Consider the following 15,000-nt stretch of genomic DNA (forward strand, 5'->3'; position numbering starts at 1 on the left):
ATATTAATATTATGATATTGAACTTGATGCAAGTTATAACACTTTTTTTGATTTATTATTGAACTTGATGCAAGTTATAACACTTTTATTTGATTTATTATTGAACTTGATGCAAGTTATAACACTTTTTTTGATTTATTATTGAACGTGATGCAAGTTATAACACTTTTTTTGATTTATTATTGAACTTGATGCAAGTTATACCACTTTTTTGATTTATTATTGAACTGGATGGAAGTTATTTTATTTATTATTGAACTTGATGCAAGTTATACCACAGCTGCACAGTTATTTTATTTATTATTGAACTTGATGTTATTTTAGGTTATTGAGTTTGAATGTATACAACTTGATGTTCAATAAATTTGAAAATGTTAAAGCTTGGCATTAGCGCTCTGTTGGGGCGATGGGGGCAGGTGGGGCTTGAAAACTCCCCCTTGTCCAAAGTGGGGGATGACAAAAAAAGTTTGAGAACCACTGGCTTAGATGCAGCTTGTCCGCCATGGAAACCCATTTCATGAAGCTCTCTGCGTACTGTACGTGGGCTAATTGGAAAGTCACATGAAGTTTGGAGCTCTGTAGCAACTGAACTGTGCAGAAAGTCTTTGCACTATGCGCTTCAGCATCCGCTGACCCCTCTCTGTCAGTTTACGTGGCCTACCACTTGGTGGCTGAGTTGCTGTTGTTCCCGAACTCTTCCATTTTCTTATAAAAAAAAAAAAGCCGACTGTTGACTTTTGAACATTTAGGAGCGAGGAACTTTCACGACTGGATTTGTTGCACAGGTGGCATCCTATGACAGTTCCACGCTGGAAATCACTGAGAGCGGCCCATTCTTTCACAAATGTTTGTAGAAACAGTCTCCATGCCTAAGTGCTTGATTTTATACACCTGTGATTAGGACACCGGATTCTCATCATTTGGATGGGTGGCCAAATATAGTGTATGTGTATATATATATATATATATATATATATATATATATATATATACACAAATATATATATATACATATACATATATGTTTAAAGATAAAAAATGGTGTTATAGGTGACTAAGTATATTATTTATAATTATTATCAATTGTTCAGATTTTTCTCATCACATTCCGATTTTTTGCTCTTTTTCCAACAATTTTTTACTGCTGTTTTTTTTGTTTTTTTAGGATTGATATGATATTTGAAAAAACTAAACTTATAAAATTTTAGTTGGTACAGTTGCACAAAGTATCAGTATCGGATCGATATCTTCGATACAAGTCTAAATTTTCCTTGGTCTGGTGTCAGAAAGAAAATCACTGGTATCGCACGTCACCGACTCACTTCCTATTTGACCGCCCTGCGAGGCTCCGAGGAATCATGCACGAAGCGCGTCTGTGGAGTGTCATCCTGTGGAAAGTCCAAGGAGACACAGTGGAACCTCAATTTACGAACCCCTTTATTCGCCAACTTTTCTAATTAGAAACTTTTAGATGGAGCCAAATATGCGAACATTTCAGTCGTTCATTTTGAGTCACGCCTGCAGGCAAAAAGCAGGGCCCCAGTGAATAGGACAAGACTGCTGTGATGTTGTATTTGTCCTTTCAGTCAAACGGTACTCTCCCAATGTTCTTTTTTTTATGATTAATATTGTTAACTGCCTTAACCAAAGTTTAACCAAAACATTCCTGGGTTTTTGTGATATTTATATTAAACTCCACTTTGCTAAGTCCACGCTGTGACCTTTCACCCTTCATCTTTAACTTTAACACATCAAAACACCAAACTACTCGCACCTTCAATGAGTTGATTTGTACGTCTACAAAGATTTACTTTGCCTCTTCGGCATACTTGCCAACCTTGAGACCTCCGATTTCGGGAGGTGGGGGCGTGGGGGGCGTGGTTGAGGGCAGGGGCGTGGTTAAGAGGGGAGGAGTATATTGACAGCTAGAATTCACCAAGTCAAGTATTTCATACATATACATATATATATACATATATATATATACATATATACATATATATATATATATATATATATACATATACATACATACAGGTAAAAGCCAGTAAATTAGAATATTTTGAAAAACTTGATTTATTTCAGTAATTGCATTCAAAAGGTGTAACTTGTACATTATATTTATTCATTGCACACAGACTGATGCATTCAAATGTTTATTTCATTTAATTTTGATGATTTGAAGTGGAAACAAATGAAAATCCAAAATTCCGTGTGTCACAAAATTAGAATATTACTTAAGGCTAATACAAAAAAGGGATTTTTAGAAATGTTGGCCAACTGAAAAGTATGAAAATGAAAAATATGAGCATGTACAATACTCAATACTTGGTTGGAGCTCCTTTTGCCTCAATTACTGCGTTAATGCGGCGTGGCATGGAGTCGAAGAGTTTCTGGCACTGCTCAGGTGTTATGAGAGCCCAGGTTGCTCTGATAGTGGCCTTCAACTCTTCTGCGTTTTTGGGTCTGGCATTCTGCATCTTCCTTTTCACAATACCCCACATATGTTCTATGGGGCTAAGGTCAGGGGAGTTAGCGGGCCAATTTAGAACAGAAATACCATGGTCCGTAAACCAGGCACGGGTAGATTTTGCGCTGTGTGCAGGCGCCAAGTCCTGTTGGAACTTGAAATCTCCATCTCCATAGAGCAGGTCAGTAGCAGGAAGCATGAAGTGCTCTAAAACTTGCTGGTAGACGGCTGCGTTGACCCTGGATCTCAGGAAACAGAGTGGACCGACACCAGCAGATGACATGGCACCCCAAACCATCACTGATGGTGGAAACTTTACACTAGACTTCAGGCAACGTGGATCCTGTGCCTCTCCTGTCTTCCTCCAGACTCTGGGACCTCGATTTCTAAAGGAAATGCAAAATTTGCTTTCGTCAGAAAACATGACTTTGGACCACTCAGCAGCAGTCCAGCTCTTTTTTTCCTTAGCCCAGGTGAGACGCTTTTCGCGCTGTTTCTTGGTCAACAGTGGCTTGACACGAGGTATGTGGCAGTTGAAACCCATGTCTTTCAAGCGTCTCTTGGTGGTGGATCTTGAAGCACTGACTCCAGCAGCTGTCCACTCCTTCTGAATCTCCCCCACATTTTTGAATGGTTTTTTTTTCACAATCTTGACCAGGGCGCGGTGATCCCTATCGCTTGTACACTTTTTCTGACCACAGTTTTTCCTTCCCTTTGCCTCTCCATTAATGTGTTTGGACACAGAGCTCTGAGAACAGCCAGCCTCTTCAGCAATAACCTTTTGTGTCTTTCCCTCCTTGTGCAATGTGTCGATGGGTTGCCTTTTGGACAGCTGTCAAATCTGAAGTCTTCCCCATGTTTGTGTAGGCTTCAGAACTGGGAGAGACCATTTAAAGCCCTTTGCAGGTGTTTTGAGTTAATCAGCTGATTAGTTTGTGGCACCAGGTGTCTTCAAAATGTAACCCTTACACAATATTCTAATTTTGTGACACACGGAATTTTGGATTTTCATTTGTTGCCACTTCAAATCATCAAAATTAAATGAAATAAACATTTGAATGCATCAGTCTGTGTGCAATGAATAAATATAATGTACAAGTTACACCTTTTGAATGCAATTACTGAAATAAATCAAGTTTTTCAAAATATTCTAATTTACTGGCTTTTACCTGTATATATGTATATCTACATCCTGAAAATATGCAAACAAAACTGTTTAGATAATTGATACTTCAAACTTGCATAAATAAATCTTAAGGATTTATATATATTCTGAGAGCTTAAAAATGTAATGAATAAAATGCTAAAGTTGTTGATAAACAAGCAATTATTTTAATAATTAAATATGGTCATTTTAAATGAATTATTATGATCATTTAAAATTAATTATTTCAAATATGTTTATTTTCATGTATAATTCTATGGCTGGATGTAATAAGGAGTCAGAAAAAATACAAATAAAAATACAATAAATTTTGATGTTTTTAGCAAAAAATAGTAAACTTTTTTTATTTTTTTATTCATAAATATATTTATTTTTAGGTAAGACAATTTATCTCTAGTCTGGATGATTTAGTTCTTGTCACCCCTGTTGTCATAAAGAAAAGGCTGTCCTCACTCAGGTCCGCATGGAGCTGGAGGAGGCGTGGCCTCCAGCTCCGGCTGAAAATCGGGAGATTTTCGGGAGAATATTTGTCCCGGGAGGTTTTCGGGAGAGGCGCTGAATTTCGGGAGTCACCCGGAAAATTCGGGAGGGTTGGCAAGTATGCTCTTCGGTGCTAAAAAAAACAAAAATAAATAAATAAAAGGTTTCACATTTTTAACTTTATTAAGAGTGTTATTTAAGATTGCAAAATGTTAGTATTTACATGGTCAACTTTCAGAAGACAACCACAGATAGAGATGGGAATTGATAAGATTTTCCCGGTTCGGATTCTGTTTAGAGATTCTGTTACTTATTATGGGGAAAAAGAACATCCCCTTTCAACTAACATGACCTTACAAAGCCAACGGTGAGGTCTTAAGGGGCACATAAGAAAAAAAATATCTTGTTCAAAAAAATAAATAATGAATATTGTCCTATAGAATTTAACAAAATAAAACATATGTGGAAATTACACAAGAATGTAAGATTTACATTAAAGGGGAACCGCACTTTTTGTGGAATTTTGCCTATGGTTCACAATCCTTATGAGAGACAAAAAGACTTTCTTTTTTTTCGCATTCTAACATGTAAAAATCATCACGTTCTCGGTAGCTAGCAATGCAGCTAATGTTAGCAATCAATTCTACCTTTAAATCACTTTTAAAATACATTCAAAAACCTTCAACAATACTTAATTCACGTTTCGTAACCTGTATAATAACCAAGCTGTAGTGACATTGTTATTGTAAGAGCGAACACTGAGGAACTCTTTTTTTCTGGCGTGGTCACACATCGGCGTGCTACGCTAGCTACGGAAAGAGATACGCTAGCTTCTACGTCAGCACGGCACGTTTTTGAGTTTGTAAATCACAACACAATCTGATAGGACACCAATTTGGACTGACGGAAAAACATGAACAATCATATTACAGTATCTGTAAAGCCAGACATGTACTGTCGTAATAATACGTGCTGCGTGTATCATGTAGAATATTAAAGTGTGACTCACTTGATGGACAGTTGTCTGTCTGGTCCAGCTGGCCGGGGACGTTTTTTCCAGTTTATTTGGGCAAGCACTCCATTTATGTCGAAATAGCTCGTCTCCAAATTCCATATTCATAGCGCCAAAGTCCCTTTCACCTCACTCTCTTGGCTTACATCATCTCCAACATCTCAGCCTTCCTTCGTGCTCGCTTCTAGAAGCAGCATGTCATCCTCAGTATATTCAGCATCAAAAAGATAAGGTTGTGAATCCTCATTTGTCCAAAAATAGTCGTCTTCATTGTCTGCTATGGATTCTGCCATGATTAGAACACACACGTGTTTGTTTCCAAAAGTAGGAACTTACATTTGTTGCCAGAAGTGCGCTGCTATGGAAACAGAAATCAATGGGCTGAAGAAATCATTAATTAAAATGACCAAAATATGGTAAATATTGAACATATTACATGTTATGAAGATGTCTGTTACTACATTATATATATATATATATATATATACATACTTGCAGTGTGCATATTGTACATATTACATATTGTTATAAAGGTGTCTGTTACTACATTATATATACACACTTGCAGTGTGTATATAAAACATTGGAGGGTTTTGAAGTTGTTTTAGAGGCTTTGAAGGCTACAACGCTGACTCCTATTAGCCGCATCTCCCAAGCGTTTTTTTTATCAGCTTTAAAATCCTGAAGAGAAAAAAAAACGACGTGTGTTCTTGTGAAGGATAGGCATAATTCCAAAAAAAGTGCAGTTCCCCTTTAACATTTACTTAAACTGTCTCTGTTTGGGGGATGAGAATCATTGTCATCTCCCTAATGAGTGAAACATGCAACTTTTCTCTATATACAATTGATCGTTCACCTACCGAAAATCAGGAGCATCTGCTGTGGCAAATGGTTGACCCTAAACTTCGTAGTCAGAATATGTCTCTCATCTAAATGAGAAGACATTATTTTCAATAAAACAGGTAATAGCAGCTTTGACATTTAGGCGAATGGCGCTAACGTTGTAGTTCGTACTTGTTGTATTCACCACAGATGATTGCTGCTGGGATGAGATCGAAGCAGTTCAAAAACGTGACATTTAGAGTTATTGCAAGCTTTGTGTTCAAATGTACAAATGACTTGTAAGTCCTCCTTTTGTCCGAATAGCAATCTTGCAACTTTTTTCGTGAAATACAGCCAAGCTTTGGGCACCATATTTCTCTCTGTCTGACGTCACTACGCCTGTTGCATAGTGACTACACACGTTGCGTAGTGACATCATTCCAGCCCGAAGGAATCGTTAAGGGAATGGTTTGAAAAATTGGAAAGCGATTCTAATGAAAAAGAACCATCCATCTTCTTCCGCTTATCCGAGGTCGGGTCGCGGGGGCAGCAGCCTAAGCAGGGTAGCCCAGACTTCCCTCTCCCCAGCTCCTCCTGGGGGATCCAGAGGCGTTCCCAGGCCAGCCGGGAGACAGTCTTCCCAACATGTCCTGGGTCTTCCCCGTAGCCTCCTACCGGTCGGACGTGCCCTAAACACCTCCCCAGGGAGACGTCCGGGTGGCATCCTGACCAGATGCCCGAACCGCCTCATCTGGCTCCTCTCGATGTGGAGGAGCAGCGGCTTTACTTCGAGCTCCTCCCGGACGGCAGAGCTTCTCACCCTATCTCTAAGGGAGAGCCCCGCTACCCAACAGAGGAAACTCATTTTGGCCGCTTGTACCCGTGATCTGGTTCTTTCGGTCAAAACCCAAAGCTCATGACCATTGGTGAGGATGGGAACGTAGATCGACAGGTTTAATTGAGAGCTGTGCCTTCCGGCTCAGCTCCTTCTTCACCACAACGGATCGATACAGCGTCCGCATTACTGAAGACGCCGCACCGATTCGCCAGTCGATCTCATGATCCACTCTTCCCTCACTCGTGAACAAGACTCCGAGGTACTTGAACTCCTCCACTTGGGGCAAGATCTCCTCCCATGGCACTCCACCCTTTTCCGGCCGAGAACCATGGACTCGGACTTGGAGGTGCTGAATCCCATCCTAGTCGCTTCACACTTGGCTGCGAACCGATCCAGTGAGAGCTGAAGATCCTGGCCAGATGAAGCCATCAGGACCACATCATCTGCAAAAAGCAGAGACCTAATCCTGCAGCCACCAAACCGGATCCCCTCAACGCCTTGACTGTGCTTAGAAATTCTGTCCATAAAAGTTATGAACAGAAGGCTGCCCTTGGTCACCGATTCTGAACAAGAAACGTTTTTTAAAAATCTCATCCCGAACCACAGGTCACTTCACAGACTCGTAGCAAAGGTCTTGCAAGACGTGAACCACTCCATCCATCCGTCGCGGGGGGTGCTGTAGCCTATCCCAGCTGCACACGGGCGGAAGGCGGGGTGCATCTTGGACAAGTCGCCACCTTATCACAGGGCCAACACAGATAGACTAGGGCCAACTTAGTGTCACAGGGGTTAGTACATGTGCCTCACAATTCGAAGGATCTGGGTTCGAGCCTTGGCTCAGGATCTTTCTGTGTGGAGTTTGCATGTTCTCCTCGTGACTGCGTGGGTTCTCTCCGGGTACTCCGACTTCCTCCCACCTCCGAAGACATGCACCTGGGGACGTGAACCACTCCCCACACAAAATGATATTGGCTCCAAGAGACCAAGACATTGGTCGCTACCTATTCTCTCGCCACTTGGCTCCAACTTCAATTTGGTCCCAGCCCGGAGAACCAGCCCAATTCCCCCTCAACCGGAACACATGTTTACTTTCAGGCATCGACTTCCCTCCCAAGGATTGGGCAACATTGAAACATCTTCATACAGGTTTCAGTGCCACCATGCATTGCTGGGGCCTGCCCATGTGGTGCCAAGGAACAGACCGCCCACCTCCTCGTCAACAAGTGCTCAGTTGTTCCGTCACCCACCGAACTGGACCTCACAGACCTAAAACCCAACACAGTGAGCCGGCTGCAGCTTGGTGTCGCTGCTTAGAGAAAGGAGAAAATTCATGCCGTCACCGTCCATGTGTCCATTTTGGACTTCTTGAATTGTCTTGTTTGGAACTAAAGTCTGCAGTGCTTCCTGTGTCCACCGAGTGTCGTCAGCACAGGAGGATCTTGATGAAGGCCTTGCGGAACTCGATGTTGAAGGTGGTGTAGATGACGGGGTTGACGGCGCTGTTGAGGTAGCCCAGCCAGGTGACGGCACTGTAGAGCGACGGCGAGATGCAGCAGCTGGTGCAGTGGGCTTTCAGCACGTGGGTCAGGAAGAAGGGCAGCCAGCAGATGATGAAGACACCTTGGACACCAGGAAGACCTCTCATCACCATCACCATCATCATCGCAAAGTGTTGTAAGCATTACAGTACCGTTAATTCCGGACAATAAGTCGCTACATTTTTTCCTACGCTTATAAAACATATTTTTCAAGATTTGGAAGTAGAGGTGCCGTTTTGTCTTCCTGTTGTCCGTAGCGTTTCTACTCGTATGGATTCTTCATTCATCACTCCAAGCGACGTTTGTTGGTTTTATAATATAACTAAAACAATTCTTACTTACTAAACCGTCCCGTGTGTGATGTTAGGTGTGTTTTCATGCACATTTGTACGCGCTATCCTAATGTAATGAAGCTAGCGTCGTTAGCATTAGCCAATCGGCGAACATGTTTGCGAGTGTCCGTGTTAGTATTATTAACTTACCGTATTTTCCGCACCATTAGCCGCACCTAAAAACCACAAATTTACTCAAAAGCTGACAGTGCGGCTTTTAACCCGGTGCGCTTTATATATGGATAAATATTAAGATTCATTTTCATAAAGTTTCGATCTCGCAACTTAGGTAAACAGCCGCCATCTTTTTTCCCGGTAGAACAGGAAGCGCTTCTTCTTCTACGCAAGCAACCGCCAAGGTAAGCACCCGCCCCCATAGAACAGGAAGCGCTTCTTCTTCTACTGTAAGCAACCACCCGCCCCCGGAAGAAGAAGAAAAAACGCGCGGATATCACCGTACGTTTCATTTCCTGTTTACATCTGTAAAGACCACAAAATGGCTCCTACTAAGCGACAAGGACCCGGTTCATGAAAAGACGCAATCTCTCCATCCGCACACGGATTACTACCGTATTTCACAGCAACTGATATTCCTGTGAACCGCACTGTGGAACGGGAGCACGTACGGTGAATATTCGCACCACAGGGAATGAGAAGTCATCCTTCACTGTGGTTCTAGCTTGCCATGCTAACTTCCACCCATGGTGATATTCAAAAGGAAGACCTTGCCACAAGAGACCTTTCCAGCCGGCGTCATCATAAAAGCTAACTCGAAGGGATGGATGAAGAAAAGATGAGCGAGTGGTTAAGGTAAGTTTAAGTTTACGCGAAGAGGCCGGGTGGCTTTTTTCACGCAGCTCTGTCCATGTTGATATACGTATGTTTGTGATTGCACATTTGCGTACATTTTGGGAGTGAACAGAGTTGTTAGAACGCTGGTTTTTAATATATTATTAAAGTTTGACTGACCTATCTGACTGTTTTTTTGACATTCCTTTAGCGCAGTTAGATGCGGCTTACAACACGGGGCGGCTTATTGGTGGACAAAGTTTTGAAATATGCCGTTCATTGAAGGCGCGGCTTTTAACCCAGGGCGCCTTATGATGCGGAAAATACGGTACAATGGCATTCTTTTTGTATTGTTTCAGTTTCGTAAATTCACCAAAACGTCACCGTGGAGTTATTGAGTCTGTTTAGCTGATTGGAGAGCTGGCTCACGCAGCTAGTGGGTCCATGACGATTGCTTCTGTTTTGTTTGATCAGCCGTTTTACTGCCGTGTTACAGACATCCTTTGGAAACACTTAAGGCAGTGTTTTTCAACCTTTTTTGAGCCAAGGCACACTTTTTGCGCTGAAAAAATGCGGAGGCACACCACCAGCAGAAATCATTAAAAAACTAAACTCCGTTGACGGTAAAAAGTCGTTGTCACAATTGTTGGATATGACTTTAAACCATAACCAACCATGCATCACTATAGCTCTTGTCTCAAAGTAGGTGTACTGTCACCACCTGTCACATTAGTTCTTGTCTTGTGCTCCTATTTTGGTGGCTTTTTCTCTTTTTTTAGGTATTTTCCTGTAGCAGTTTCATGTCTTCCTTTGAGCGATATTTCCCGCATCTTCTTTGTTTTAGCAATCAAGAATATTTCAGTTGTTTTTATCCTTCTTTGTGGGGACATTGTCGTCATGTCATGTTCAGATGCACATTGTGGACGCCGTCTTTGCTCCACAGTAAGTCTTTGCTGTCGTCCAGCATTCTGTTTTTGTTTACTTTGTAGCCAGTTCAGTTTTAGTTTCATTCTGCATAGCCTTTCCTAAGCTTCAATGCCTTTTCTTAGGGACACTCACCTTTTGTTTATTTTTGGTTTAAGCATTAGACACTTTTACCTGCACGCTGAGTAAGTCAGATTGGAAAAATTACTTGATGTACGTTTAATTTTAATTAAAACTGAGCATGTTATTTTACATTTATAATTATAAATTATTAATGCATTGTGTACAGACATTTTTATTTTTTGGAAAATCCAATGAAAAAATATTAGCTTGATTTTGAATAATTTGATAAAAATGATATCAAGTTATGAATATTACTAAAATATAGATGACATGAAGTCAAATGTAGCATATTTTGTTACCTTAAACAAGCGCTATGAAAAGGATCAATTCATCTCTACTTTTACTTGTGTTTTTTAACATTATTATACCTTCATTTTAGGAAATCAATACAGTAGTTAAGATTAAATATTAATATATAAATCATATAAATAATAAATATAATAAAGAATTTAGAAAAATACACATCATTTTAAGAAATTAAAACATTGTGAATGAATGAGTGTACAACAACCTTTTACATGTGTCTGTACAACTACATTTTACATGCGTCTGTGTGTGTACAACTATATTTTTCATGTGTTATTTCTACTTAAATTAGTGAGTACAACTACATTTTAGGTGAATTAATGAGTGTACAACTACATTTTACATGTGTCTGTACAACTACATTTTACGTGTGTGTGGGTGAGTGTCACTGTGTGTGCGTAAAACTACTTTTTCATGTGTAAGTGTGTGTACAACTACATTAAATACGGTGTGTACAACTCCCTTTTACATATGTTAGTTTGTGCACAACTACATTTTACATGTGTCTTTGTGTGTACAACTACATTTTTCATGTTTAGTGTGTGTACAACTACATTTTTAATGTGTTTGGGGGTGTGTGTGTGTGCGTGTGTGTGTGTGTGTGTGTGTGTGTGTGTGTGTGTGTGTAACTACGTTTTAGATGTGTAAAACTACATTTTTCATGTGTTATTTTGTGTGTACAACTACATTTCTCAAGTGTCATTTTGTGTGTACAACTACATTTTTAATGTGTTTGGGGGGGTGTGTGTGTGCGTGTGTGTGTAACTACGTTTTAGATGTGTAAAACTACATTTTTCATGTGTTATTTTGTGTGTACAACTACATTTTTCAAGTGTCATTTTGTGTGTACAACTACATTTTTCATGTTTAGTGTGTGTACAACAAAAGTTCTATTTCTATGTAAATTAGTGAGTAAGACTACATTTTTAGGTGAATTAATGAGTGTAGAACTACATTTTACATGTGTCTGTACAACTACATTTTACGTGTGTGTGCGTGTGTGTGTGTGTGTGTATACAACTACATTTTACATGTGTCTGTGTGTGTGTACAACTACATTTTACACTTGTTATTTCTACGTAAATTAGTGTGTACAACTACATTTTACATGTGGTAGTGTGTGTACTACATATTTCACATGTTATTGTATGTGTATAACGACATTCGTACGTGAATTCGTGTGTACAACTAAATTTTTCACATGTTTATGTGTGTACGACATTTTTCATGTTATTGTATGTGTACAACTACATTTGTACATGAATTAGTGTGTGTGTACAACTACATTTTTCATAAGTTATTGTATGTGTAAAACTACATTTGTACGTGAATTAGGGTGTGTACAACTACATTTTTCATGAGTTATTGTGTGTACAACTACATTTTACATGTGGTAGTGTGTGTATAACAACATTTTTATATGAATTAGTGAGTGTACGTTTCTATTTTACATATGTGTGTGTACAATTACATGTTGTATGTTTTATTGTGCGTACACGTACATTTTTATGTGAATTAGTGGGTGCACAACTACATTTTACATGTGGTAGTTTGTGTACAAGTACATTAATACGTGTATTAGTGTGTGTACAACTAAATTTTACATGTGGTAGTGTGTGTACAAGTACATTTATACGTGTATTAGTGTGTGTACAACTACATTTTACATGTGGTAGTGTGTGTACAAATACATTTTACATGTGGTAGTGTGTGTACAAGTACATTTATACGTGTATTAGTGTGTGTACAACTAAATTTTACATGTAGTGTGTGTACAAGTACATTTAAACGTGTATTAATGTGTGTACAACTACATTTTACATGTGGTAGTGTGTGTACAAGTACATTTAAACGTGTATTAATGTGTGTACAACTACATTTTACATGTGGTAGTGTGTGTACAAGTACATTTATACGTGGATTAGTGTGTGTACAACTACATTTTACATGTGGTAGTGTGTGTACAAGCACATTTATACGTGTATTAATGTGTGTACAACTACATTTTACATGTGGTAGTGTGTGTACAAGTACATTTACACATGTATTAATGTGTGTACAACTACATTTTACATGTAGTTTTGTGTGTGTGTCCTCACCAAGCACAATGGCCAGCATCTTCGTGGCCTTCCTCTCCTTCTGCTGCGACATCCTCCCCCTCGCTCGCTCCTTGGTGCCCGCCCACCTGTCCCGGCCCCCGCTGTGCTCCCGCCAACCCTCGCGGCCCCTCATGCCGCCCTCCAGGGTCGGGGGGCGGGGCATCAGGGCCGAGCGCGTCACTGTGGAAGGGAGAGCGGACGGGGCGGGACCCACCGAGATGGACAGGGAGATCCTGGCCCGGCCCGGGTGCGAAGACGTTTGGGGGGCAGGGGGCGGAGCCAAGCTCTGCTCGGTCTGCGGCAGGAAGCGACCTGGCTCCACCTCTAGAGGGTGCACCACTGCCTCTTTGACCAAGGTCTGGGTGCACACAAGGGGAAAATATTTTTAAATAACAATAATAATAATAATAATAATAACAGTATTTATAATAACGTGGTGAATTACATATTAAAAATACAATTTTACTTTATTTCAAAAAAACACATTGGGCCTCTGCCAAGGTTTAATAGTCAGAAACTATTTATCCACTCCAGTCCTGTAGGTGGCAGTAATGCACATTAGAATGATCACCCTCTGCTGGACGTGTGTTTGAGATGGCAAAAATGGACACCTTTATCCAGATCGTCACCAAACTTGAATGGTTCCTCCTTCCCTACTTTTAAGTAACGAAGATAGAAGACATAACACGCAGTTTGTGCTTATTTTATGATTGATGACTTGCGTGTAAAATTAGGCGTGTGTCCATTTGCTGTTGATCTGTTTCAAGTATTATCATCTTTAACAAACAAACATTTGCATAAAACACACAAATTGTCAAGTTAATACTATGAAAAACTTAAAAATGATATGGGACACTTATTAAAGATATAAAAACTATCCATCTGTGATTAATCATGATTCATTCTGATATATATATATATATATATATATATATATATATATATATATACACACACACACACACACACACACACACACACACACACACACACACACACACACACACACACACACACACACACACACACACACACTCATACAAATATGCATGTATATACAGATATATACATATACGGTATACAGTACATAGATGATGAATATACGTATATACATAGCATATACAGTATATATACACATACATTTACATTACATGCAAATATACACACACATACCAGTGACGTGCGGTGAGGTTGATGGCTGGTAAGGCACTGACTTCATCACAGTCAGATTTACAAACATATGAACCCTAAAGAGTATCTTATTCACCATTTGATTGGCAGCAGTTAACGGGTTATGTTTAAAAGCTCATACCAGCATTCTTCCCTGCTTGGCACTCAGCATCAAGGGTTGGAATTGGGGGTTAGATCACCAAAAATAATTCCCGGGCGCGGTGCCGCTGCTGCCCACTGCTCCCCTCACCTCCCAGGGGGTGATCAAGGGGATGGGTCAAAAGCAGAGGACAAATTTCACCACACCTAGTGTGTGTGTGACAATCATTGGTACTTTAACTTAACTTTAACTTTATACATACAAACTGTAGCACACAAAAAAGCACATTTAATAAAAAAAAAACGTTATTATGGTCTTACCTTTACTTATAAATGAAGTCCATGCGCTGCTGCTGTGCTGGATTAATGCACCCCCTGACGGGAGTGTTATATCAACTAAAGCCCTCACTTAAACTTTCCACGTGCAAGATTGAATCTATTTAAAAAAGTGTAACCGAGGGTTTATAAATGTCGCCTATACTGTATGAAACTACAAAATAACACGGAGGCTCCAAATTACACGAGGACCACTTTATTTACCTTCTTTCAAAAACCTCCGCTCCACTTCAACGTGTCATCACTTCCGCTCTTAGCGCCTTCAAAATAAGAGCTCAAGGCATATACTGTATAACAGCGCATAACAGGAACTTAACATCACAAAGAGGAAAGCCCATAAAAATAGGTTACAAAAGTTATTTAATAATTCAGCGATTTTAAATAAATATAATCTAAAACTGGTCAAGTTAAATGGAAAATAACTTTATAGTATAATCACTGGATACATATAACAATTTAATTAATTTTTTTTCTTTTTACATTTTTTTTCTTTCCAT

General features: G+C 39.8%; 1 protein-coding gene and 1 long non-coding RNA gene across 2 annotated transcripts in view; one reads left to right on the forward strand and one right to left on the reverse strand.

The window, feature by feature from the left end:
- Positions 1–15,000, forward strand: part of LOC140679675 (uncharacterized) — a 348,204-nt gene that overhangs the window by 101,199 nt on the left and 232,005 nt on the right. The window lies entirely within an intron of this gene.
- The window catches only part of drd2l (dopamine receptor D2 like), a 51,635-nt gene continuing 44,022 nt past the window's right edge, over positions 7,388–15,000 (reverse strand). Inside the window, exons 7-8 of the mRNA XM_061983019.2 lie at positions 12,899–13,256; positions 7,388–8,407 (exon numbers count right to left, since the gene is read on the reverse strand). Coding sequence (XP_061839003.1) covers positions 8,211–8,407; positions 12,899–13,256 — 555 coding nt within the window. The 3' untranslated portion in view covers positions 7,388–8,210. The remainder of the gene's footprint in view (positions 8,408–12,898; positions 13,257–15,000) is intronic.

Source organism: Nerophis lumbriciformis, linkage group LG21 (assembly GCF_033978685.3).
Source record: "Nerophis lumbriciformis linkage group LG21, RoL_Nlum_v2.1, whole genome shotgun sequence".
Taxonomy (NCBI): Eukaryota; Metazoa; Chordata; class Actinopteri; order Syngnathiformes; family Syngnathidae; genus Nerophis; species Nerophis lumbriciformis.